Source organism: Rhineura floridana, chromosome 4 (assembly GCF_030035675.1).
Source record: "Rhineura floridana isolate rRhiFlo1 chromosome 4, rRhiFlo1.hap2, whole genome shotgun sequence".
NCBI lineage: Eukaryota > Metazoa > Chordata > Lepidosauria > Squamata > Rhineuridae > Rhineura > Rhineura floridana.
Genome location: NC_084483.1, coordinates 21366758 through 21390434, shown reverse-complemented (window position 1 = coordinate 21390434; position 23677 = coordinate 21366758). Strand labels below are relative to the sequence as shown.

General features: G+C 42.4%; 1 protein-coding gene across 1 annotated transcript in view; it reads right to left on the bottom strand.

Moving 5' to 3' along the window:
* Positions 1-22172, bottom strand: part of MEP1A (meprin A subunit alpha) — a 54437-nt gene extending 32265 nt beyond the window's left edge. Inside the window, exons 1-4 of the mRNA XM_061626199.1 lie at positions 22103-22172; positions 15519-15559; positions 15335-15410; positions 3881-3998 (exon numbers count right to left, since the gene is read on the bottom strand). Of these exons, the coding sequence (XP_061482183.1) occupies positions 3881-3998; positions 15335-15410; positions 15519-15559; positions 22103-22169 (302 nt within the window). The 5' untranslated portion in view covers positions 22170-22172. The remainder of the gene's footprint in view (positions 1-3880; positions 3999-15334; positions 15411-15518; positions 15560-22102) is intronic.
* Between the last annotated feature and the right edge of the window lie 1505 nt (positions 22173-23677).

Genomic DNA, 23677 nt, shown 5'->3' with positions numbered 1-23677 from the left:
GGAGCAGGAAAAATTTGTTCAACAGCAGCAAACAAAAAAATCAGGTAATGCTTAACAGAGCAATCTGGCTGGGGCTAGGAAGGGAAAGAGCAGTGGATTCCCCTCAGCATCCACAGCCCTGCCAACCAGGATATAAAGGTGGAAGGGGGGGTTCTTTTTTTGCATGGCCAGGCAGAGGTTTAGATTCTCCAGGAAGAAGACCAGCTGTGGATCCATCACTGTCTCTGCTCCACTCCTACAACATCCCATTTTGGAGCCTTAGCAATGGCTACTGCCAATGGAAACATTGCCAGTGGTAGCATGCAGTCTCCTATGCTTTCAGCAAGCCCAGCAGAGGCCTCCATGGCAACATAGAAACACACAGACACTCTGCCAGAGGGACATCTCTATAGCATCATAATTCCCTCCAGCAGTATGGAACAGGGAATAGGATTGTTCTGCCCATATAGATCCTAAAAACTGGAATAATCCTCAAATTCATTGGATCTCTAGCATGACAGAATACATAAGATGTGGAGTTATAGCTATCTCATTAGCTGTACTTTTGATTTCTCATAAATAATAATCATCCATAATATCTTAATCACTATTCTTCAAATAGTAACTTTTTCCTTTTTTGTCCAACATAGTATTTTCCTATAAGAAGAGAGTTTTATTTTGCAACATAATCTGAAAGACTGATGCACTGACCAGGCTGTTGGTATTACTTAATATTTATTTATTATACTTACATCCTGCCCTTCCTCCAAGGAGCCCAGGGTGACATTCATGGCTCCCTTTTAAACTCAAAACAACCCTATGGGAGGTTGAAGTGGCTGAGGCTGCAATCTAGTACACACTTACCTGGGAGTAAGTCCCAATGGAACTTACTTCTGAATAGACATGTACTGAATTGCAGCCTGAGTCTCTGTATGTGAGAGGCCCACACCCATCAAGCTTTGTGGGCAAGTGGGGATTTTGAAATCTGAATCTCAGTGGTCCTGGTTCAGCATACTAACCATTATACAAGCTGACTCCCAGTAAAAATACTGGGGCTATGTCTCACATTAAAGATTTCTGAAACAGTCCACTGGGATATTCTCCAATACATGTTGTTAAGTGACTTCAAGTTGATTACAACTTACGGCAACCCTATGAATCAGTGACCTCCAATAGCATCTGTCATGATGAACCACCTTGTTCAAATCTTGTAAGTTCAGGTCTGTGACTTCCTTTATGGAATCAATCAATCTCTTGTTTGGCCTTCCTCTTTCTCCCTCCCCCCCAGCATTATTGTCTTTTCTACTGAATCCTGTCTTCTCATGATGTGTCCAAAGTATGATAACCTCAGTTTCATCATTTTAGCTTCTAGTGACAGTTCGGGTTTAATTTGTTCTCACACCCAATTATTTGTTTTTTTTTTGCAGTCCATGGTATCTACGAAGCTCTCCTTTAACACCACATTTCAAATGAGTTGATTTTTCTCTTACTCACTTTTTTTACTGTCCAACTTTCACATCCATATGTAGAGATCGGGAATACCATGGTCTGAATGATCCTGACTTTAGTGTTCAGTGATACATCTTTGCATTTGAGGACCTTTTCTAGTTCTCTCATAGCCCAAAAAAGTAAGGGGTCTATGACACCCCCACAACCCTGGATGACTACATCTCTGGTTAGAAGTAGAAAGAAAATAAAGTGTCTTTTTGTACAACATGCAATCAAGTTAAGGAATTCAGGGCTGGATGGCCACTAATTTGGATGGCTTAAAAAAAAAGATGCATCTATGAAGGATTATGTGTATCAAGCACATGATAGCTAAATGGAATCTACATTCAGAGGCTGTATACCTCTGGTTGGCACATCCTGATTTGCTTATGGGCATTTGAAGTAATTTGTTTGGCTGCTGTTGAAGACAGAGTAGTTATGTTCAGATGTAATGCTAAACCATGGTGGCATATTGTGTGAATGAACAGCTATAGGTCACATACTCTCTTGTCCCATGCAATCAGAAGCAAGGGACACGTTTGGGAGATATTTGGGAGCTGTTTGTTGTTGTTATGTGCCTTCAAGTCGATTATGACTTATGGCGACCCTACGAATCAGTGACCTCCAAGAGCATCTGTCATGAACCACCCTGTTCAGATCTTGTAAGTTCAGGTCTGTGGCTTCCTTTATGGAATCAATCCATCTCTTGTTTGGCCTTCCTCTTTTTCTACTTCCTTCTGTTTTTCCCAGCATTATCTTTTCTAGTGAATCCTGTCTTCTCATAATGTGTCCAAAATATAACCTCAGTTTCATCATTTTAGCTTCTAGTGTCAGTTCTGATTTAATTTGTTCTTTGTTGTTGTTATGTGCCTTCAAGTCTATTACGACTTATGGTGACCCTATGAATCAGCGTCTTCCAAGAGCATCTGTCAAGAACCACCCTGTTCAGATCTTGTAAGTTCAGGTCTGTGGCTTTCTTTATAAAATCAATCCATCTCTTGTTTGGTCTTCCTCTTTTTCTACTCCCTTCTGTTTTTCCCAGCATTATTGTCTTTTCTTGTGAATCCTGTCTTCTCATGATGTGTCCAAAGTATGATAACCTCAGTTTCATCATTTTAGCTTCTAGTGATCGTTCTGGTTTAATTTGTTCTGACACCCAATTATTTGTCTGTTTTGCAGACCATGGTATCCGCAAAGCTCTCCTCCAACACCACATTTCAAATGAGTTGATTTTTCTCAGGGGGGGGAGGGCAGAGAGGTGCCGGGGCTGAAGTGGCCCAGAGATCACCAAGGTTGCCTGGCCCAGAAGGCCCTGGCGTTGAGGCTGGGTGGGGCGGCTTCGGGGGGAAACAGAGGCAGGTGCTCTGCACAGTGCACATGCTTATTGCTTAGGAGGAAGCGCTCTCTTCCTTTATTTTTATTTTTTTATTTTTCTGGTCCTCCCCTCCCTCCTGCTGCCTGTCGGTCCTATATAAGGCCTCGTAAAGTAGAAAGGCAATTGCTGCCTACACTCACCCTGCTTGTATGGCCATAAATATTAAGGGACACCCACTGCAGTAGCCAGCCAACACATAAAGTTGCAGTGCCTTATGGATAACTTTGTGGATGATCCCCAGTCAAGTCTTAGCAACAGCACAATGCTGACAGGCAGTTGCCAACTGCTTGCCTAGAATGCCCTCCCTTGTCCTTAACATGGCTGCAACCATATCTACTCAGAAGTAAGTCCTATTGAGTTCTAGGGCCCACCCCCATTTTCTCAGGTTTTTGGATGGCTCCGACCTGGCAACCCTATACTCAACTACTTGAACAAATCCACTGGTCCCAAAAAGCAAAAAAAAAGTTTTGCAGGTTTGCAAATTTTGCACTTTTGTCTATCGAAAATATAATTGCCGAATAGATTATGGTGACAAAGTAGATGATTTTGCTTCACTTAAAGCACACAATTTTCATTTTTTAAATTTTGATTGCAATACATATTAATCTCACATTTCAAACTTTGCTAATTTGATAGTGACATGTATAGGTATGTCTTTGAGAGTATTGTGGATCAATATTAGTGAAAATAACATTTAAAATGCATTACATTAGGGGAAATTGCAAAAATGCCTGTATTATACAAAACAAATAAATCCACCACTAATGCAATTTTATCGCATTAAGAACATGTTGCAAGAATATACCTGCAACAAAATACCAGTCTGGAAGGGCCCCAACAGAAACCAAAATTCACAGATTTGTCCAACCCTACAAGGTCAAGTCCGAACAAGAGAGCACAGTTGCAATGAACATGGCCAAATTTTAATAAGCAGCCATCTTTTGAGAAGAAACTGGAACTCACTGTGCCTCTCCAGCATCTCTGCAAAAGAAAGTGGCTTCAGTATACAATCCCAACCATCACTGAAGTTTTACTTACCCATCAAACTTCTGAAATATTATATATGAAGTCTCTCCATTATGTGGTTTGAATTCCACACAAGATCGTAGCTGGAATCCTTCAAGTGCTTTGAGAATTACCCCTTTGGCATTCAGATCTTTAAAAAAAAGCAGACCATGATTGTAGAATAGGAAATAATAAAAAGCTATTTTTACTACTAGTTTTAGCTGTCTGAACACTGACTACTGCAGATTATGAGACACTTCTGATTCCATTAAAAGTAACGGTCAGTAAGTCATTCTGAGGAATTTCTGCACAGATTTATTTTTGGTGCAATTATGATATAAGGAGCTATTTTATATGGAGTCACTCCATTAGCCCGTCTACTTCAGGACTGTCTCTTCTGAACAGAAAGTTCCTACTTCGGTCTGGCAGATTTATCTCTTCAGCCCTGCTGTTTACATCTTTTTAACTGGAGATGCCATGGATTGATTCAGGCTACAGAGCCTCTGCTCTGTCACTGAACTATCACCACCTCCTGATTTAAAATTAATCAAACTGTCTTTATTACCTAATATCTGTTCCTGTCTAAAGTGGAATCATAAAATAGTAAAGTTGGAAGAGGCACCTGAGCCCCTGCTCAGTGCAGGAATCCAACTTAAAGCATATCCGACAGGTGGCTGTCCAGCTGCCACTTGAACGCCTCCCGTGTTGGAGAGCCCACCGCCTCCCTAGGTAATTGGTTTCATTGGCTTACTGCTCTAACAGTTAGGAAGTTTTGCCTGGTCTCCTTTGAGCCCTTGAGCTCAGATGATTGAAAAGAGCCCTCCTCCTGGTGTGACAATCTTTCAAGTACTTGAACAGTGCTATTATATCACTCCTCAGCCTTCTCTTCTCAAGGCTAAACATGCCCAGTCTCTCCTCATAGGGCTTTGTTTCCAGTCCCCTGATCATCCTTGTTGCCCGTCTCTGAACCTGTTCCAGTTTGTCTGCATCCTTCTTAATAATATAATAATAATATTTAATTTGTGTGTCGCCTATCTGGCAGATAGCCACTCTAGGCGACGTACATTAAAATGGGATAAAATACAATAGTATCAAATGCAGTCACATTAATCTCAATAAATAAAATACTGGACAGTCATCAGTACATTTATAAAAACATTTACATATACAGCATATAATAGATGACAAAATCATGGAGATTAACCCATCCCAAAGATCTCAAAGGCCTGTTGAAATAGCCACATCTTCAGGGCCTTCCGGAATACATCCAGGGAAGGGGCATGTTGGAGATCAAACGGGAGGGAGTTCCAGAGAGTGGGGGCCACCACAGAAAAAGCCCTCTCCCTAGTACCCACCAACCTTGCTGTTTTGGTTGGTGGGATTGAGAGAAGGCCTTCCGTGGCTGATCTGGTCGGGCGGCATAATTGGTGGCGGTGGAGGTGCTCTTTCAGGTAAACTGGGCCGAAACCGTACAGGGTTTTAAAGGCTAATACCAACACCTTGAATCGGGCCCGGAAAACAACCGGCAGCCAGTGTAGATCAAATAACATCGGTGTAATGTGATCACGGCGGCGGCTGTTGGTAAGTAAGTGCGCCGCTGCATTCTGTATAAGTTGCAATTTCCAGGTCATTTTCAAGGGTAACCCCACGTAGAGCGCATTACAGTAGTCCAATCGAGAGGTGACCAGGGCATGTATTACGAGTGGGAGCTGTTGAACAGGGAGGTAGGGTTGTAGCCTACGTATAAGGTGTAACTGATACCAAGCTGCTTGGCTCACATATGGTGTCCAGAACTGGACGCAGTTAATGGGGAATTTTATATATCCACACATATATAATCATAGATATTAAGGAGGTATGTTTTATGATCATAAGGAATTAAGCATAGGCCTGAAGGCCTGTTGAGAACAGGCTCACAGAGAATCCTAAAATCTATAGAGAAAGCAGGCAAAGTAAACTTAGTTTGAACTCTTGTGTTCTTGCCAAATCGGCCAGTGCATGACTTCTTCCGGTAAGACGCATTTTTCTCCCTGTGTTATTCACTCTCTTTAAAAAACACTCAGGAGCTTTAAAATAAGAACCTAACTCTCACTAAATCAGCAGACTCACTAAGGCGAGCTACAGACAGCCCTGGGAAATTCTTTCTAATGAGAATCCTTGATTTACGATGTGGGAGTTAATGATACAAACTTTTAAAGCTGTAAAGCCGTAAATCCTGTGTTCCCTGACCAAATGAGATGATATACAAAAGTAAAATGGTCCTCACATGGAGGAAACAACAGGAGCAGGGAACAATTATGGAAACAGATATACAAGCAGCTAGCGTTCAACCCAAAATCACAAGCTTTTTTCCTACTATATGTAATCTATCACAGCGGCAGTCCCAGCCACAAAAAAATCAGAGAACACCCTCAGTCTCGGAAAGGATTTATGAATGGTCACTTGAACATGAGATCATTACAAAACATAGCTCCACGGACCCAGCAGTCAAAAGCCTTGCGGAGGAATTAATGGATGCCGGCTTTAACTCATCTATGAACTCAATATATGAGGGACTCCCTTCGGAAGTACTAACTATTGACTCCTACCAAATATCGGAGGAGCAACATAGGCCCCCTTGTGATGGGAATTTAATGCCGACTAAAGCACCCTTGGAAGATCTCCATCTGAAAAGGCACATCTCACTATTAGAGGAAATAATATTAGTCAAAAACTATATTTTAGAAACTAACAACTTACTTACCATCCTGGTCCAGGCGATTGGGCCCCTGCTAAGCAAAAACCAGGGTCTGCACAAGTCTGCGGAGGCTACCAATGACGTCTGTAAGAGCAATGATAAATCCACAAAGAGAATCCCTATATCTCGCACAGATGCTAAGCCAGCTAAAAAATCTAAAAATATTAAGAATACCAAAACAAATCAATCTAAGAAATTCAGCTTTAAACCATTGTTTAAGCTTTTGGACACACAAACACGACCAAACGACTCAAAACTCAATCGAAAAGGTAACCTTGGTAATCATACCACTAAGAAATTCGAATTACCATCTGATATAAAAAGCATTTCCCGAGATACTGATCTCTCTACTGACGACGTCAAAGAAATATCCTCATCACAGATATCGCCTGTAGCTACCAAACCGGATATATGTTCAGACTCCTTTAATACACCTTCCTTCCTCTGGAAACTAGTACTTCAATCGAGAAAGCTGGTGATTTCTTACAAACGGACAACCCGTGGGAACATCTCTAACCATCCAAGCATTCCCTTTCTGGATAGATGTTTCGGAAATTCATTACAAACAGGCACACGTATGAACTATATCAAATCGATGGCAAATATTTCTACCAACAATCACGAGTGGCGCTTGATAGTGACTCTCCATTCGATCCATATCGCCAACCAAATCTACCGAGTGAGAGATGTCCTCAAAAAGAAAAACGGTATAATGATACAAAGATACTATGTCAATATGGCCCCACCAGGACCGCTGGTTGCCATTTATGTACCTGTTACATGTGGGAAAACCCCAGCACCAGAAGAACTGGCATTAGACGCTTTCCACCAAAACTTTATTCAAACACCCTCAGACTCAATTTCACAGTATTCCGACACCGATGACGAGCCCAAATTGCTATCGCATTATATGAAGGCACTGGAACCCGAGGAGATACAACTTACAGAACTGTACGCCCAACTTCCATCTACGGAGCGATCAATCCTCATCAACAAGCTCTACCAGCTGATTCAGCACTTCAAATTAACTGCATTTGAGGTGGATCAATCAAAGAAGGTGCCTGATTCCAGACCTTTTGGAGAGGAGCTCTTGAGAACAGCTCCCCTAGAACAGAGGAGCTCTTCCCCTGACTGTATTAACAAGTCAAAAACCAAAACACTCTACAAGCCGATTTTGGTGGGAGATGAATGGGATAAAGCAAGATTTCTATACCCGGAAGAACTAGGCTCTCCTTCTAGGCAAAGCGACATAGCTCAGAGGAACAAAAACCACGAATGGACTATCAACAATGGAGAAACATCTGAGGAGGCGGCAGGTCCTATGGAGGAAGTAAATTGACATCATATGCCCTGTATCAATCATGGCCAAGGAATTGGGCCCATACATCGGACACCACTGCCGTCGCATACCAAAATCTACCCATTAAAAACAGAGGCTTTTTGCCTTCTTTCATGGAATATCTCTGGATGGAAATCAAAACAAAGTGATCCAGAATTCATTGCTCATATCAGTAAGCATGATAAAATCACCTTACAAGAGACCTGGACAAACTTCACCCCAATCTTGAATGGATATTGTACTTACCATCTTCCAGCGTTGCCCCCAGATAACAGAAAAGGAAGAGCAAAAGGGGGTTTGGCAATTTTTATTTCTACCTCGATGACCGTCCAGCATAGGGAATTACAACCCTTGGAAAATATAGCTATGGCAACCCTCCTGTCATTCAAAACAGTGACCATCTTGATTATCAATGTTTATATTCCCCCCACAAATCCGAGGAGACAAACGGACCAAATATGGGGAGCCTTCAACAAATATATAACTGATTTCGAACATACCTTTCCAAATGCAAAACTGATCCTCACAGGCGATTTTAACGCCAGAACCGGATCCACTGTCGACTCCCTTTTGGCTTCAAAGCTGTGGTGTGGGGAAGATTCCGATCACTATGCTCCTTCCTTTGAAAAAATTTCGAAGGACTGTAAGATTAACTATGGGGGAATCTGTCTAGCACGGTTAGTGGGCAGCCATGATATGCAGATACTAAATGGTCTTAATCACCTAGCAGACAGTGGGGAATTTACCTTCATTTCCAATCGCGGAAGTAGTGTAATCGACTACGTTATAATATCAAAACAATTACTGAGGTCAACAATTAATTTTGAAGTGGGAACCAGACAAAACAGCGACCACCTTCCCCTTATTTTTCTATGCCATATTTCTGAAAAATTCCATTTAACTTCCGAATACAATCCGACTCTAAATAACACATATTTTGTAAACAAAAAAACGATCTGGACTGCTCATTTAGGTCTGAGGATTGCAACTTTTCTTAATTCCTCACGGGCCTTGAATATCCGTGAACGGATTATGAATGATAACAACTTACACACTTGCCTTACCGATTACACCCGATTACTTTCTTACCTAAACCCTATCCTGACACTTAAAACATCTAGAGATAGACGTAAACTAAGTACAAATTCCAGATGGTTCGATAGTGAGTGCTCAGAGCTTAAATGGCAGTTAAGGAGCGTCTACTGACAATACCGACATGCAAACTCCAATTTTCTCCCCTCGGAATATTATGTCATAAAAAGAAAATATAAGATGACCCTGGGCAATAAGAAAAGATTGGCCATACAGGAGGATTGGAAATCCCTAATTAGTGCAGCTAGGACCAAAAACACAAAGAAATTCTGGTCAATCATTTCTACTTCTTGGAGATCCATATCTTACACTCCGTGTAATATCGCTCCTCAAAAATGGGAATGATATTTTTTGGAACTTTATGAGGATAGCCAACTCAATTCCCCAAACTTTATAAACCCTCTAGATCTCTCCAACCTCCCCCAGTGGCCACCCGCCATGTGGAGGGAAATAACGGACTTGATTGCGGGGTTAAAACCAGCTAAGGCCCCTGGCCCAGACAACATTCCGCCGGAACTACTGAAAAATTTTCCCGATTGGTGGGCGCCGATACTAGCCAATATTTTTACTAAAATAAATAACACCGGCTACCTCCCTGAGGTCTGGCGAGAAGCAATAGTCGTACCAATTTACAAAAAGGGAGACAGAGAGGATCCTTCGAATTACAGGCCTATCAGCTTGCTATCTGTAATTGGTAAACTCTATGCGTCCTATTTAAAAGTAAAATTAAACAACTGGATGGAGGAAGAAAACACACTAGGAGGCGAACAGGCCGGATTTAGAAAAGGAAGTTCTGTCCTTGATCACTGCCTACTGTTAAACTTCCTTGCAGAAAAATATATGAAATCTAGAGGCAATGGTCTTTACGTAGCATTTGTGGATTTAAAATCCGCTTTTGATTCTATCCCAAGAGATCACCTTTGGAGTAAGCTGGCAAATTCCTCAATAGATAAAAGATTACTCTTCCTAATTTATAACCTACACCAACATACCTCTCTGCGGGTTCGCTGTGGACGCGAAGGAGCCCTAACAAACTCAATCCCCACTAGCAAGGGGGTAAGACAAGGCTGTACGTTAGCTCCCCTCCTGTTTAATCTATTTTTGAATGATCTTAACTCCAACTGTATATCTAATAACTACCATATGCCCAAAATTGGGAGTCAACCCTGTCCCCTTCTCTTGTATGCTGATGACGCTGCTCTACTTTCCCTCTCAAAGGTTGGACTCAAAAGGCTCATGTCCTACTGTACGCAGAATCAATTAACCATAAATGATCAAAAAACAAAAATTCTAGTGTTCTCAAGGCGCAAAACTGTAGGTACCTGGACAGTCAATGGACAGCAAATTGCTTTGGTGTCACAACATAAATATCTAGGTATCACCTTCCACTCGTCGCTGAATTGGGCCACACATATAAAAGCCACTGTTGCACTTGCACGCATAAATGCCAAAAAAATTCTCCGTTTCTTTTTTTATAAAGGAGGAAGGTATCTACCTGCAGCAATCCAGGTCTTTCAAATAAAAATTATTCCACAACTACTGTTCAGAACGCAAATTTGGATTCATGCATTTAATTCCTCAGTAGAATCAGTCCTTTCCTCCTTTTTACATCAATTATTGGGCGTACCAAGATGCGCACCGGCGGCCGCCCTTAGACTAGAAGCTGGCCTTCTTTCCGTTGAATGCCAAGCGTGGCAGTTAGCCTCCAACTACTGGGCCAGAGTATCGTACGAACCACTCCCGGGATACTTATCCCTTGTTTGGAGTGACCCCTATATATCAGGCTGGACCAATAATATCAGGACTAAACTTTCTTCGATAGGCCTTTCAGCTGAATATCTATCAACTCAAACCCTAACTTCAGCCAAATTTGCTATTCGGACCCATCTTAAAGACATAGATTCTCAAACTGCCATTACAGCGGCGACAAAAATCTGCTCGCCTATACATTTTAATCTGAAGTTTGAGCCTTTCATCTATGCTCCGTATTTGGACTTTCTTGTAGTCCCAAATTTGCATCTAGCTTTCACTAGGGCCAGATTTAACTCCCTCTATTCTGCATTATTGTCAGGGAGATATTAGGGAATTCCCTACGATCAACGTCTATGCCCCTGTGGGAAAGGCAATATTGAAACACTTTCGCATGTAATGCTGAACTGTCCTATTTATGATTATATACGTTGCAAATTTTTAGTGAATATAATGGAAAGTATTTCCTTGATGGCCCCCGATAACATGATTAGTTACCTTGTATCAGGATTCAATAAAGAAACCACATTGAGAGTTGCTAAATTTATATATGCTGCACAACGACAACGCTCTGAAGTTCCCTCAGGTTAGCCTGTCTTTCTTGTATATTATCTAATGTTGTAATTTTAGGTTATTTTATCTTTGTTTTAAAGTTTAACTGATTTGTATCTTTTATGCCTAAAATAGGACGGGTCTTTGACCGCAAATAAAGATTTGATTTGACTAATATATTAATTGGTCTATTGTTCTAATTCAAGCAAGCATTTAAACTAGCAAGCAGTGATTGATATGATATTGGTTTTAATCCAGGGAAATGATTTCTTATGTAGAGAAAGAACTCCGTCTACGGGAAAAATTATGAAACATGTATTAGAAGTTATAATGAGAAAAACAGTGAGATTTTACAATGATTTAAAATAACCCAGTGTGTTATATTATATTTACAACTTTATAAGTGTGTTTTCATTAAGAAAAAGGTACTCTGGAGTGGCCTGCCTCCTCTATATCTCTGAGGCTGAAAGATACTAGTTAGCCAGAGTCACCCAGTCTTTTCCTGTGTGGTTTTAAAATGAAGCTCAGTGTATTTAAATATAATCCCCTCTCTTGAGCTATGTATTTTATAAGTAAGGAAATGGGATTTCTGAGAAAGCATAAGAACATATAAGACCCCTATAGCTATTAAAAACCTGTGATGCTCATGAGATTTCAGTTACCCTGAGTTGAGGTAAAACCCAAGCAGGTGTACCTGAGTCAGCCTGACCCATCAGAAACAATGAAACAATGGATGTACCAAGTATGCTTGAAAGCATATTCACAATAGTAACTGTTCCAACTAGCCCCAACATTCATTAGTCTTGAAAGACAGCAGAACAATGGTGATATTAACAAGATGGACAGGATCATAGAATCAGGAGTAGAATTGCCTAATGCTTTCTGATTGGTTTGGAACAATTGTAGAGAGGAGGAATTGTGATGTTATATGGGCAGGAACTCGTGAGATTGGTGGATCACTGTCACATGCTGTAACTGTACACTATAAAAGAGCTTGCACACAGTGTCTCAGTGCAGTCTCTCCTGGATGTTTCTGGAAGGCTGACCCTGCATATGCTTGTAAAGAATAAAGGCCTACCTTTTTGCTTCAAGCCTGTGTCCTCAAATATTTTTTAAGGACCCCCAGCAAAAGATCCCAATGAAGAAAAATTCTCCATCACAGTACTCAAGATGAGCCTAACCAGTGCCAAATAGAGGGGAACCAGTAGTTTATGCAATTTGGAAACTGAAAATGGAAATGGACTGCCTTCAAGTCGATTCCAACTTATGGCAACCCTATGAATAGGGATTTCATGGAAAGCAGTATTCAGAGGGGATTTACCATTGCCTTCCTCTGAGGCAGTGACTGGCCCAAGGTCACCCAGTGAGCTTGATGGCAGTGTAGGGATTTGCCTTTTTTGCAGCCACATCACACTGTTGGTTTGTATTCAGCATGTGATGAGCCATAATTCCAAGATCCTTCTCACATATAGTATTGCTGAGCCAAGCATGCCTCATCTTATAAGTGTGCATTTGGTTTCTTTTTCCTAGGTCTAAAAACATGCAGTTATCCCTGTTAAATCTATGGGCTTGGTTATAAGAACATCTCCGGCACAACTTAATACAGTGCATTCTACCATCATAAAATTTTGCAGGATTAAATCCTGTATAATAAAAGATGGTAATGAATTTAAGAACCAAAGAGAAATGGCAATGTTATATAAAATTAGAATAGTAATACTGGAGTAAAAGGACTACTGGTGCATTGCAGACATGTCAATATGAGCAGAGTTGAACACAGAGTTGGCAGTCTTTCGACTTCAGAATCAGGCTCATGATGACCAAACAAAACAATACATGGCTAGTAACAAAAAAAGGCACCTGTGCAACTACCTCCCCCCTCCCCAAAAGGGATGTGAATCCTTTTTGTGGCCTGAGAGCTGCATTCCCTCATGCACATCCTTCCAGGTGCTGAATGCTAGTGGTGAGTGGGACCAGATGCAACACGGGTGGGACCAGAGGAAAATGTGATCACAGCAATGGATGTGACTCTTCCTTTGTACAGCAGGCTACATTCCAGCCATGCAAAAGCCAGAGATATCTACACATATGCACACACCTCTCCATCTGGGCAAGCAACAGGTGAGCACTGGCCAGAAAGGCTGAGAAGGGGACATTTGGGCCCTGGACCTGAGGCTCCTCACTCCTGATCTAAAAGAACCAGACATGCATTGTGGTGCCATGCTGTTCTCCCTTTCCCGTCCCCATTTCACATCAGTGATGGGGGACAGGGAGATTGGACATCATAACGCAGTATAATTCTTCTCTCCTTCTTACTATATTATCTAAGCTGAAATAGCCGGGAAGTTGAACCAGTGGGAGGTGGAAATTGGGGAGTGCCAAGGTGAGATGTCTTTTATTGGCTAGTGCCTGTTTCACCTTTACTCTTATCACTTTATCTGAAACATTTTCTTTCTTCAGCAGGAGGGACTTTGTCTCACTTGTGCACTCCTCCCTTCCCTCCATGCCAGCCTGTTCAAATTATATTGAGGAGTAGAGGAGGGGGGAGGGAGAGGGAGAGGAGGAGGGCAGCAGTGGCTAGGTGACTGGAGGAAAGCTACTGAGGCTGGAACATGGCCCACAATTCTCACTAGTCATAAAATGGTCTGGCATTTAAATTAGTTGCCTACCTGTGACTTAAATTCAATGCTTTTCCAATAACTTAATCATAAAATGGGCTCAAATTAATTTCAATGTTATTATCATTTTATCATTTTCCAGAAGTCCAACATGATGGCAACCCTATACTGACTTGCCTAAGAGTACTATGCTAAAAATCCATTAAGCTTCATATTAGCAAAGTCACTTAAATAACGTTGATGGAGTCCAGAGACACAAGTCCTGATAACCCTTTACTGAGCAAAGTGAACAAAATATAGTTTGAGGAGAAAGGAACAGGAACATTTTATGTTTCAGTTTGGGCCTTGTATATAGAAGGAAAACATATAATTAAACATGCAGAGGAAAACTCCCCCAGTACTAAGCAGCCAATCAGAGCACATACTACCTCATAGAAGTTCATGCCACTCTGTCTGGTTGCTAAGCGACACCTCCTGTACCCCTCATATTTACAAATTGAATTTTCCCTGCTGTTGCATCTCCAAGACTTCAAATTACCTCAGAATGAATGATTGCAATCTTTATACAGTTCATACAAACAAATTATAGGGACTTGTTGCATGGCTGTGTACATGCAGAGTTCCATTCATATCAAAGGGATTTGTGTGGGAGATCCGCATGGGATCATTGAATCATAAGGTTCTATAAGCTACACTGGAATGAAAGGGAATTGTGCAAGAATACAGTTGCTCATTTCCATTCACATCAACATGCTTACTTACTGGGAGATGTTACAAGTGATTTGAATATTTGTTTGTGTATTTTAGAAAACCTTGCGCAGTAAAAACAGTATTCAAGGCATCTTACATGGTTTAAAAACAAATAACAATACAGCAAGATATAAACGCAAATACTTTTGCTATTGCATTCTGGACCAAATAAAGTTTCTAGAGACTTCTCAAAGGCATCCCCACAAAGAACTGCCCCGTCTAGATATCTACTGTTTCACCATGGCTTGGCTGGATCTCTCAACATACCATCCAAACCTTGGCAAAGGTCCCCACGGCTATGGCTGCTACCTGGACATTAAGTAATAAAATTACTTAACACAACTAGTTTTTCAAAGGAAGTTTACACCATCCAAAAAAGGATGAACTGTTCCTGGGGAGATCTCTTTCACCACTAGAAGCACTCAGCTTTTGTTACAGAGGAGCAGTCTGCCTTAATAAACTCTGAATCCCTGAATGACTTTTCCTGGACATAGGATAAAGAATAAAGTAGAAGTTCCCCAGCACCACCTTCTGTTTCCTAAGTCATTTAGATATTTTATACTTTTAGTGCAACAACATGTTATTCCAAAATCACAACTGGATCAGATTTTAACCTCAACAGTATTGTAGGATTGTTAAATTTGTATTACCAAGGCTGTCTGCCAGAATGAATGGAATAGGGAACGTCCATTGGTAATTCTCATCTCTGAGTGCACTACGTGTTCTCTGTTGAAAATGGGGAAAATTAGGATTAGATTCTTTACATATTGGCTCACAAATATTTATCCTTTCATTATTAATACAAATGTATTATTTTTTTTAAAAAAGACTCACAGGCAATAAAATATCCCCCTGGAAGAGGTTGAGTCCAGCACCTAGAAGGAAAGTAAAAAAAAAATGGCATAATCAAAATGCAAAGGAGGATTTTTCAGATCACTAAAATTATTTTTCACTCTTTGATGTTTACAAAAACAAAGTTTGACAACATAATAGTTCTGTTCAAAGAAAACCAAACTAAAATATGTAATATGGCCATAAACATTTAATTTATTATTAAATATCATAGAATCATAGAATAGTAGTGTTGGAAGGGGTCTATAAGGCCATCAAGTTCAGTGCAGGAATCCAACCTTCCTGAGAGGTGGCTGTCCAGCTGCCTCTTGAATGCCTCCAGTGGTGGAGAGCCCACCATCTCCCTAGGTAATTGGTTCCATTGTCATACTGCTCTAATTATTAGGAAGTTTTTCTTGATGTTCAGTCAAAAGACTTCCTGCAACTTGAGCTCATTATTCCATGCCCTGCACTCTGGGATGATCAAGAAGAGATCCTGGCCCTCCTCTGTGTGACAATCTTTCAAGCACTTGAAGAGGACTATCATATCTCCCCTCAGTGTTGTCTTCTCAAGGCTAAACATGCCCATTTCTTTCAGTCTCTCCTCATAGGGATTTGTTTCGTTGCAGAGTACCGAAATTAGGCACTTGAGCATCTGAGTGAGCTTTGTGTGTTTGAATCTTTGCTAAAGATTACACCTTCCCTGGAATTAGTCAGACTGAGACATTAAGCTTCAAAATAAGAAATAACTACTTTATTCTACTCTATTTCCTACTTTATAGGAAAGAGTTCTACATCTAGCTAAGTTGGAGATGCAAACACCAAGCCTACTGTTTGCCCTCATGCTGGGAGGAGAGAGGGAGAGAAAGTGAACATGTCTGCTCTCCCTCTCAAGAGAACGAAGAAGAAGCTGGAAGATGTAGTCAACATCCTGAGAATATCAGTCTAACAGGAAGGAAGAGTCAGCAGGAGATCAAAGGATTGGTATAGCCTAGCAATCAGGAGGTCTCCTCTCTAGCTACCCTTTTTAACCCCATGCAGCCTCAATCCACCAGTTCAAGTTGAACCACATATTCTAACATGTTTCCAGTTCCCTAATCCTCTCATTGCCATCCTCAGAACCTGTTCCAGGTAAAGTCCAGGTATGTAATTTGTTTGTAAATAGACTTGAAATATACAGACTCAGAGATGTGTGAAGTTATGTCAGTGTGCCTGCAGTCAATCTAATCTAGTTTTTCACCCTTCAGAAGGATGCTCCCGACCAAGTTATGGTTAATACCAGTGCTTTTTTTGTGACAGTACTCATGGCACCTCTTTTTCTTCCTGCCGACAATGCTTTTATGAAGATTTTAGGACCAGCACCTCATTTTTAACACCCTTTCCAAAAGAGCACATTAGCACAATTTGGCGTAAAGTTCACATTTCAGGAACATTGTGATTTTGAAAATCTCCTATTCTGTTCATGACAGGACTTTCTATATGTCCCCCAAATTTTGATTAGAGATTAATGTGTTTGTTCAGATTACATAAATAAGCAGATAACATTGTCTCAAATAGAAGTTTCCAGTTGTGATCTGACACACTAAAAACCTAAATTGTATATTAAAGTTTCTCAGATGTTATGAATCTGGGGCTCCCTGCTAAACTTATACTCCCTTCTGGAAGCATTTCCCTAAATTATGTTTTGTGAGTGATTGAATACATAGGTTACACATGAAAGAATATATTATATGGATTATATTAAAGATTATTTAACAGGTGTTCTGTTCTCTTCACTTGTACAGTGCTGTGAAAAAGTATCTTTCTCTGTCTGATTTTCTCCACTGTTGCATATTTTTGGCACTGAATGTTGTCAGATCTTGAACCAAAACCTAATATTAGAGAAAAGAGAAGCTGAGTGAACAAACAACACAAAATGTTTATACTTATTTCATTTATTTATTAAAGAAAGTTAGGCAACACCCAATGTCCCTGTGTGAAAAAGTAATTGCCCCCTTAGACTTAAAACCTGGTTACGCCACCTTTAACAGCAATGACTGCAACCGAATGCTTCCTGTAATTCCTGATCAGTCTCTCACAGCGCTGTGGTGGACTTTTGGCTCACTCTTCCATGCAGAACTGCTTTAACTCATTCAGTGCCAAAAATATGCAATATGCAACAATGCAGAACATCAGGGGGCAAATACTTTTTCACAGCACTGTCACCCCTACTCTAGTGCCTGGAAAATAGACCTGCAACCAAGCAGCCCTGCCCTTTAATTCCTGCTTGATGAGTTCCTACTTTGACTGTCAGGGAAAAGGGATAGATGACCCACTGTTAGTCTTCTAAGGAGCAGTGACTCACTCCCTCATTCTCAGCGCTCATGACCCCCACTCCCTCCCTATGTGTGCCTCAGGGGGCTGAGCTGGCAACTCAAGGCTTCCTTCTTTGGCATTTTAACACAACCAAAGAAGAACAGCAAGCAGCAAGCAGGGGTTTGGTGGCAGGAAAAACCCCCATCATTTTAATGTAAATATTCCACATGTTTTTTCCCTCGATTTACATATCAATGAGGCAGATAATTGCCTCTGAATCTGTCTCTTGCCTCGGGCTAATTGCCCTTCCTTTTGCTAGTTGCTGTTCTTGAATTAGTTTGAATTAGTTTGTCAGTAGCACTGCAGCAGCATCACTAGTACCACCTTGTACACACAGAGACAGATACACACACACATACACACACAATTTAGCACTGAGAGAGAGAGAGAGAGAGAGAGAGAGAGAGAGAGTCAGTCCCTGATGAGCTGAGGACACCAGCAATGAAAAGTGGGGTGGGGGGCAGGTCGGGTCACCTGGGTCAGTCTCTCACGCGGGTCAGTCATGTGGGTCATACTGTTTCCTGAGCAAGGGGATGGCTATTCAGAATGCTCTGAGCTGTCTTGTTTGAAAAACATGAAATTGCAGGACAATTTGACAATTAACATATAGCCTAGGGAAGGCCAGGCAGCCAATATTTTTTGCATTATATGGCGATAATAACAATTTTTTCCGTAATATATAATGGACAAATGGCAATCATCACACTTACACTGTTACAAATGCAGCAACTCTGAGGAAATCACGAGATAATTATGTAAATGGGGGGGTTAAAATCCATGCCAATTACAGCCATGGCCCACCTCAAGAAATCAGTGCCAGTCTGAAAGGATAGCAGACTATCGAATTCAGTCAGAATCCGGGTACTAAGTCCAATTTAGTGGATGTTCTCCTCCATCCCTAGTTTCAGATAGTGAGAACTAAGAACTACTCCCAATTGGGGACAGGTGTTGTGGTGCCCAGCTTCATGAACTGTGATTCAGCCCCCAAAAGGGTTTGGGGGAAGGGCTTACCATGCCAGATGTGGGGCTTCCTCTTACTTCTTTTTTCGTACAGTTGAAAAATCGACTGGTTCTGCTGGTGGCTCCAGTGGTTCCGGTGCAGCAATGAGAGCTTAGCTGCAGCTGCCAGCAGAGCCAGTGGGGTTTTTTCAGCTGTAACAGAAGAAAAAGAGAGAGAGGAACCCCCATCACTATGAGCCTTCTCAACTCCCCCCAAAACCTGACAAATTGCCTTACACTCCCCACTGCTGAGCTCCATAGCCCATTTTGAGATCAATGCAAATACCCCTCCCCAAAATGGGGCAGAAGTTGCTCAGGAGTCAGGACTAATTTAAACAACTAGTGCTGGCACTAAGGTTTTCAGGGCCCTGGGGGGAAAAGTCATTTGGGCCCCCTTAAAGATACAAAAGCAAGTCAGACATAAAATTTCACAATTCTATACATGTCGCTGCCATGAATGTAATACATTCACTGTGGTTAATTTTAATTACAACTGGAGTGTAGAATATTCATTTTATCAATACTACACTGTAAATACTTGAATAGAAGTCATAAACAAAAAGAAACAAGCCATTATAATGTTCTCATGCAGGGCTTTTTTGTGATGGAACTCACTGGCACAGAGTGCAGGCACCTCTTTTTCAGCTGCCTATGGCAACCACTGAGTACTGCCACCCACAGCACTTTGATCAAAGTACACAGCACAATACTTGCACCTCATTATTTTACTAAAAAAGTATTGTTCACATAAACATAAGCAGCGAGCCTCCCCCCCAAAAAACAAACCCCTAAAAAAGTGTGTACAATATCACGGTTGGAGGCAGAGCTTGGAAGTAACTAGTTACAAGTAACGAATTACTTGTAATTCATTACTTTTTTGAGTAACGAATGGGTAATTTCTTTACATTTTGATTGTAATAGAACTAGGAGTAATTTTTCTACTTTTGTGGAGTAATTGTAACATTTCCAGAATTACTTTTGGGCATTACTTGGGGGGGGAGCAGGGGAAGTCTTCTCCTCCTCTGATTTGTGGATGAAAATCATGTGCCTCAAACTGGGCTTTTGTGCAGTGTCGCTCTTTCCTCATGCTCTGTGAATGGGTAGGAGGTGACGAGGGAGGAGGTGGAGGTGAGATGGGGTGGAGTGGAGAAAACAATTATTTAAAAAAACAGATAGTGGTGGTGAAGAATGGACTGGAGGGGGAAACGATCCGGAGGTCAAGAACATGGATAAAGGAGGAGAAGGAGGCAGCAGCAGAATGGAGATAAAGAACTGTGGAGGTGAAAGATGACAATGCGTGTGTTTGTGTGTGTGTGTGTGTGAATACTGTTTACACTTGGCACACAAAGTGGCCTCCACCACCCTCTCTGGCCACTGTGCTGCATTTGCAGTATTTTAACTTTTTTGCATCTCAGGGGAAAATGTTTGCTTGAGTGAGTGTCCCTTAGTCGGTGGCAGTGCAGGGTCTGGGAGGTGCTTAAGTGAGAGAGATTATGCTGGCTGGCTTAGGGGGGGTTGCACTTGGTTTGACGTGCAAAGATCTGAGTAGTGGCCTCTGCCTCCCTTCTCACCTCCCTTACCAGTGGAGAGACCACCATTGCTATTTTATGAATAAAAATAATTATTCTACTACCTCTGTATGTGTGTGTTTATTTTTAATGTTGTTTTAGGCTACTTAGATGTGCAGCAGCCAAGGCTAGTGCCTTGTAGGCGTTTTTTTAAAGTAACTGAAATGTAATTGTAGTGATTACTTTGGAGGAAAAGTAAAGTAATCAGTTACTTTCAGAGCAATTGCAATTGTAACGATAATTACTACTTTTTTGGGCCATGTAACTATAACTGTAATTTATTACTTTTTAAAAGTAATCTTTCAAGCTCTGCTTGGAGGGACCTATGGTGAATTGGCAATAGCCATCTCACTGATAAATAAGGGTAGAGTAATTAATCATAATGCTATATAATGAAATGAACATTTTCAAGGCTTCTTGGAAACCAGGTTCTCAGTCAAATCACTGTAATCCAAATCTCTCCCAATTTTATGCTCAACTGAAATTGGTGCTAATCCTACAAGACCTTCTTGTGACACAGAAGAGGGCAGATCATTTTTACCAGTTTCAGCTTTGAAAATGAACTCTCAACAGATACAACGGTAACTGGTGCAGTGAGAATAATGAGTCCTACATGTAAATTGGGGTAAATAACTTGAATATTACACTTATGAATAAATTACAGGGCTGTCAATGCTGTGCATTTGCTTGAAGTTGATTATATAACCTTTTAAAAAAACTATTCATCTCAGTCAGCAACTCACATTAATGTCTCCCTCAAGATTTAACTTCAAATATGAATACATATTTGTCCTTAAAGTGCACTATTTGCTTAAATCTGTCACCTAGGTGAGCAGTACAGCCTCCCCTTTTGCTATTGTGTTTGCAGTAAACAGAAAGTATCCAGTGAAGGAGAGAAATCTTGCTACATGTCCCCTTTGCTAAAACCCTGTGCTCCACACACTAATGAGAAGAAAAGAGAAGTAAAATGGTGCAATCCTCTGCATGTTTACTCAGAAGTAGGACTCATTCTCAAACAGGTGGTTATAGGACTGAAACTGACATTTTCTTTGCGCAAAGAAGTTTGCATGGGGGACAGGGAATCCCAGCCTTTTTCCTGCCTTAAGCAGACAGTATGTTCAACAACTGAGTTATCTTCCATTGCCATCTCCCCCTTCTCCTTCACCTTCTAGTCAGAGTCATGGAAAAGGCTCCAATCTGCTGAAATTTCCAGACTTTCTCCAATCTGCTGAAATTTCATTATCACACTATCTGTGAAATTGTGAATGTCATCCTTTCTCTTACTAAAACAAAGTGGTTGCTGCTTCCTTCTGATATCCGCTCTCTCTCTCTCTCTCTCTCTCTCTCTCTCTCTGTGTGTGTGTGTGTGTGTGTGTAGACTTGCTTGCCAGCAGTGCTGCTGAGTTAAAGAAAAGACAGACTGAGGCTGACAGACTATAAAGAAGCAGACAGGATTTTGTACAAGATTTTGGATCCTCCAAGTGTGGAGCCCCAAAGAGTTGCCCCGTTTGCTCAGCCCTACAGCCACCAGTGGAGACAACATTCTCCTCTGTAAATTATATACCAGCATTGACCTCATAACTACTCCCACATTTGCTGTGTGAAGAATGTATGAGGATTGTTAGGTTTAAACTCACACAATCCCGCTCAGCACCCGGTACTTACCAGGCAAAAGGGTCGAGTTTTGTGGCCACAGCTGAAGCTGGGCCACCATCTTGGGGGGTGCGTGCATGTGTGGCGCTAATGCGCCAACACGACACGCAAAGAGGGGGCAGGGCGGCCAAGGCATATTTAAACCCACGCCGCTGGCTTCCTGCCCTCCTTTGAATTTGGCGGCTCCAGCTTCAGCGCTGCGGCTCCTTCTTCAGCGCTAATTGGGCACACGTGGAGCTTTCCTGGTGCAGTGGCAGCAGTGATCCTTCCCGGGACCGGGTGTGGTGGTGGTGGTGGCAGCAGCGATGATTCTCTCTGGCAGTGATCCTTCCTGGGACCGGGTCTAGCAATGGCAGCGGCGATACTCTCCAGAAGCACAGACTTGGCGGCTGTCTGGCCAGAATTTCTCATTGTGCTCGTTTGGGTGGTTGGGTGGGCAGCACACAGGCCATCCAAGACTGGGGGGGGTCACAGCCATGTCTAGTCCCCCCTGTGTAAGGGCCTCCATGCCTGACTTTAGCTCCCCCAACAGTCTTGCGGGAGTTGCTCCGTCCTTCCCTGCTGCGGCGGAGCTTCGCCTGAGGGACGCATGTGTTGGGTAGATCCTCAGGCTGCAGGCCTTCGCTCCACACCCCTCCAATGGGACAACCTGTGAGGCCTACTCAAGCCACAGCAGGGTAATAGCTTGGGCGGTGGTAGCACAGGTAAAGCTTGGGCTGTAGTAACACAGGCGAAGCTTGGGCTGTAGTGTGTGTGTGTGTGTGTGTGTGTATGTGTGTGTGTGCGCACGTGCGCACCCACCCCTTCCTTCTCAAGGCACAGACCTGCCAGTTGGGGCCGCCCTGTTTGCTTTAACTAAGGATGCCACTCAAGAAAGGACAAGGTGAGCCGAAGGGAAAAGGCAAAGCCCCCAAGCCTCCTGAGGCTTTAGAAAGGGGAAAAGAGGATGGGCTGCCATAGGCAGCTATCCTGGTCAGGTTGGAAGCCCTAGAGTGTGGCGCACACCAGCATGAGGCACCCCAGGCTCAATCTGTGCCTGGGAAGGCAAAGAAGCCACTGGCTAAGCGCTCCCGCGGGAAATCACACAGCACGCAGGGAGTGGGACTAACAAGGCTGCCATTGATGCTGTCCTAGCTTGGCTGGACATGCTTGGGGCTGGGCCTGGCAAGGCTGATGCAAGGATGACCAGAGCAGCAGCAAGAATAGCTCCCACTTTGCAGACCTCCAGGAGGCCAACACTGGACGGTGCACTGGGTGAGTCCCTTTCCGCTGCACACCAACACCAACAGGGTCAGCCACAGTGGAGTTGGCCCCCATGAGGGTTTCCCTACTGGTCCTTTTCTCTGCCTACAGGGACGGAGGGGTGCAGGCAGTCAGGGTTGCCCACGGGGGGTGGGAATAGCATGCCACAGCAACAGCTAGGGGAGGCCTGTGAGCAGGTGTGACAGTTCCCTGCAAGTACAATGGCAGGGGGGTGCCCCCCTCATCCCCCCCTTTGACAGAGGCTGTTGACCCTCTGGGCTTGGTGGGGGATGGAGCTATACCCTTTGGGGAGACGTCAGCCCCACTAGGCTTTCACCTACTACC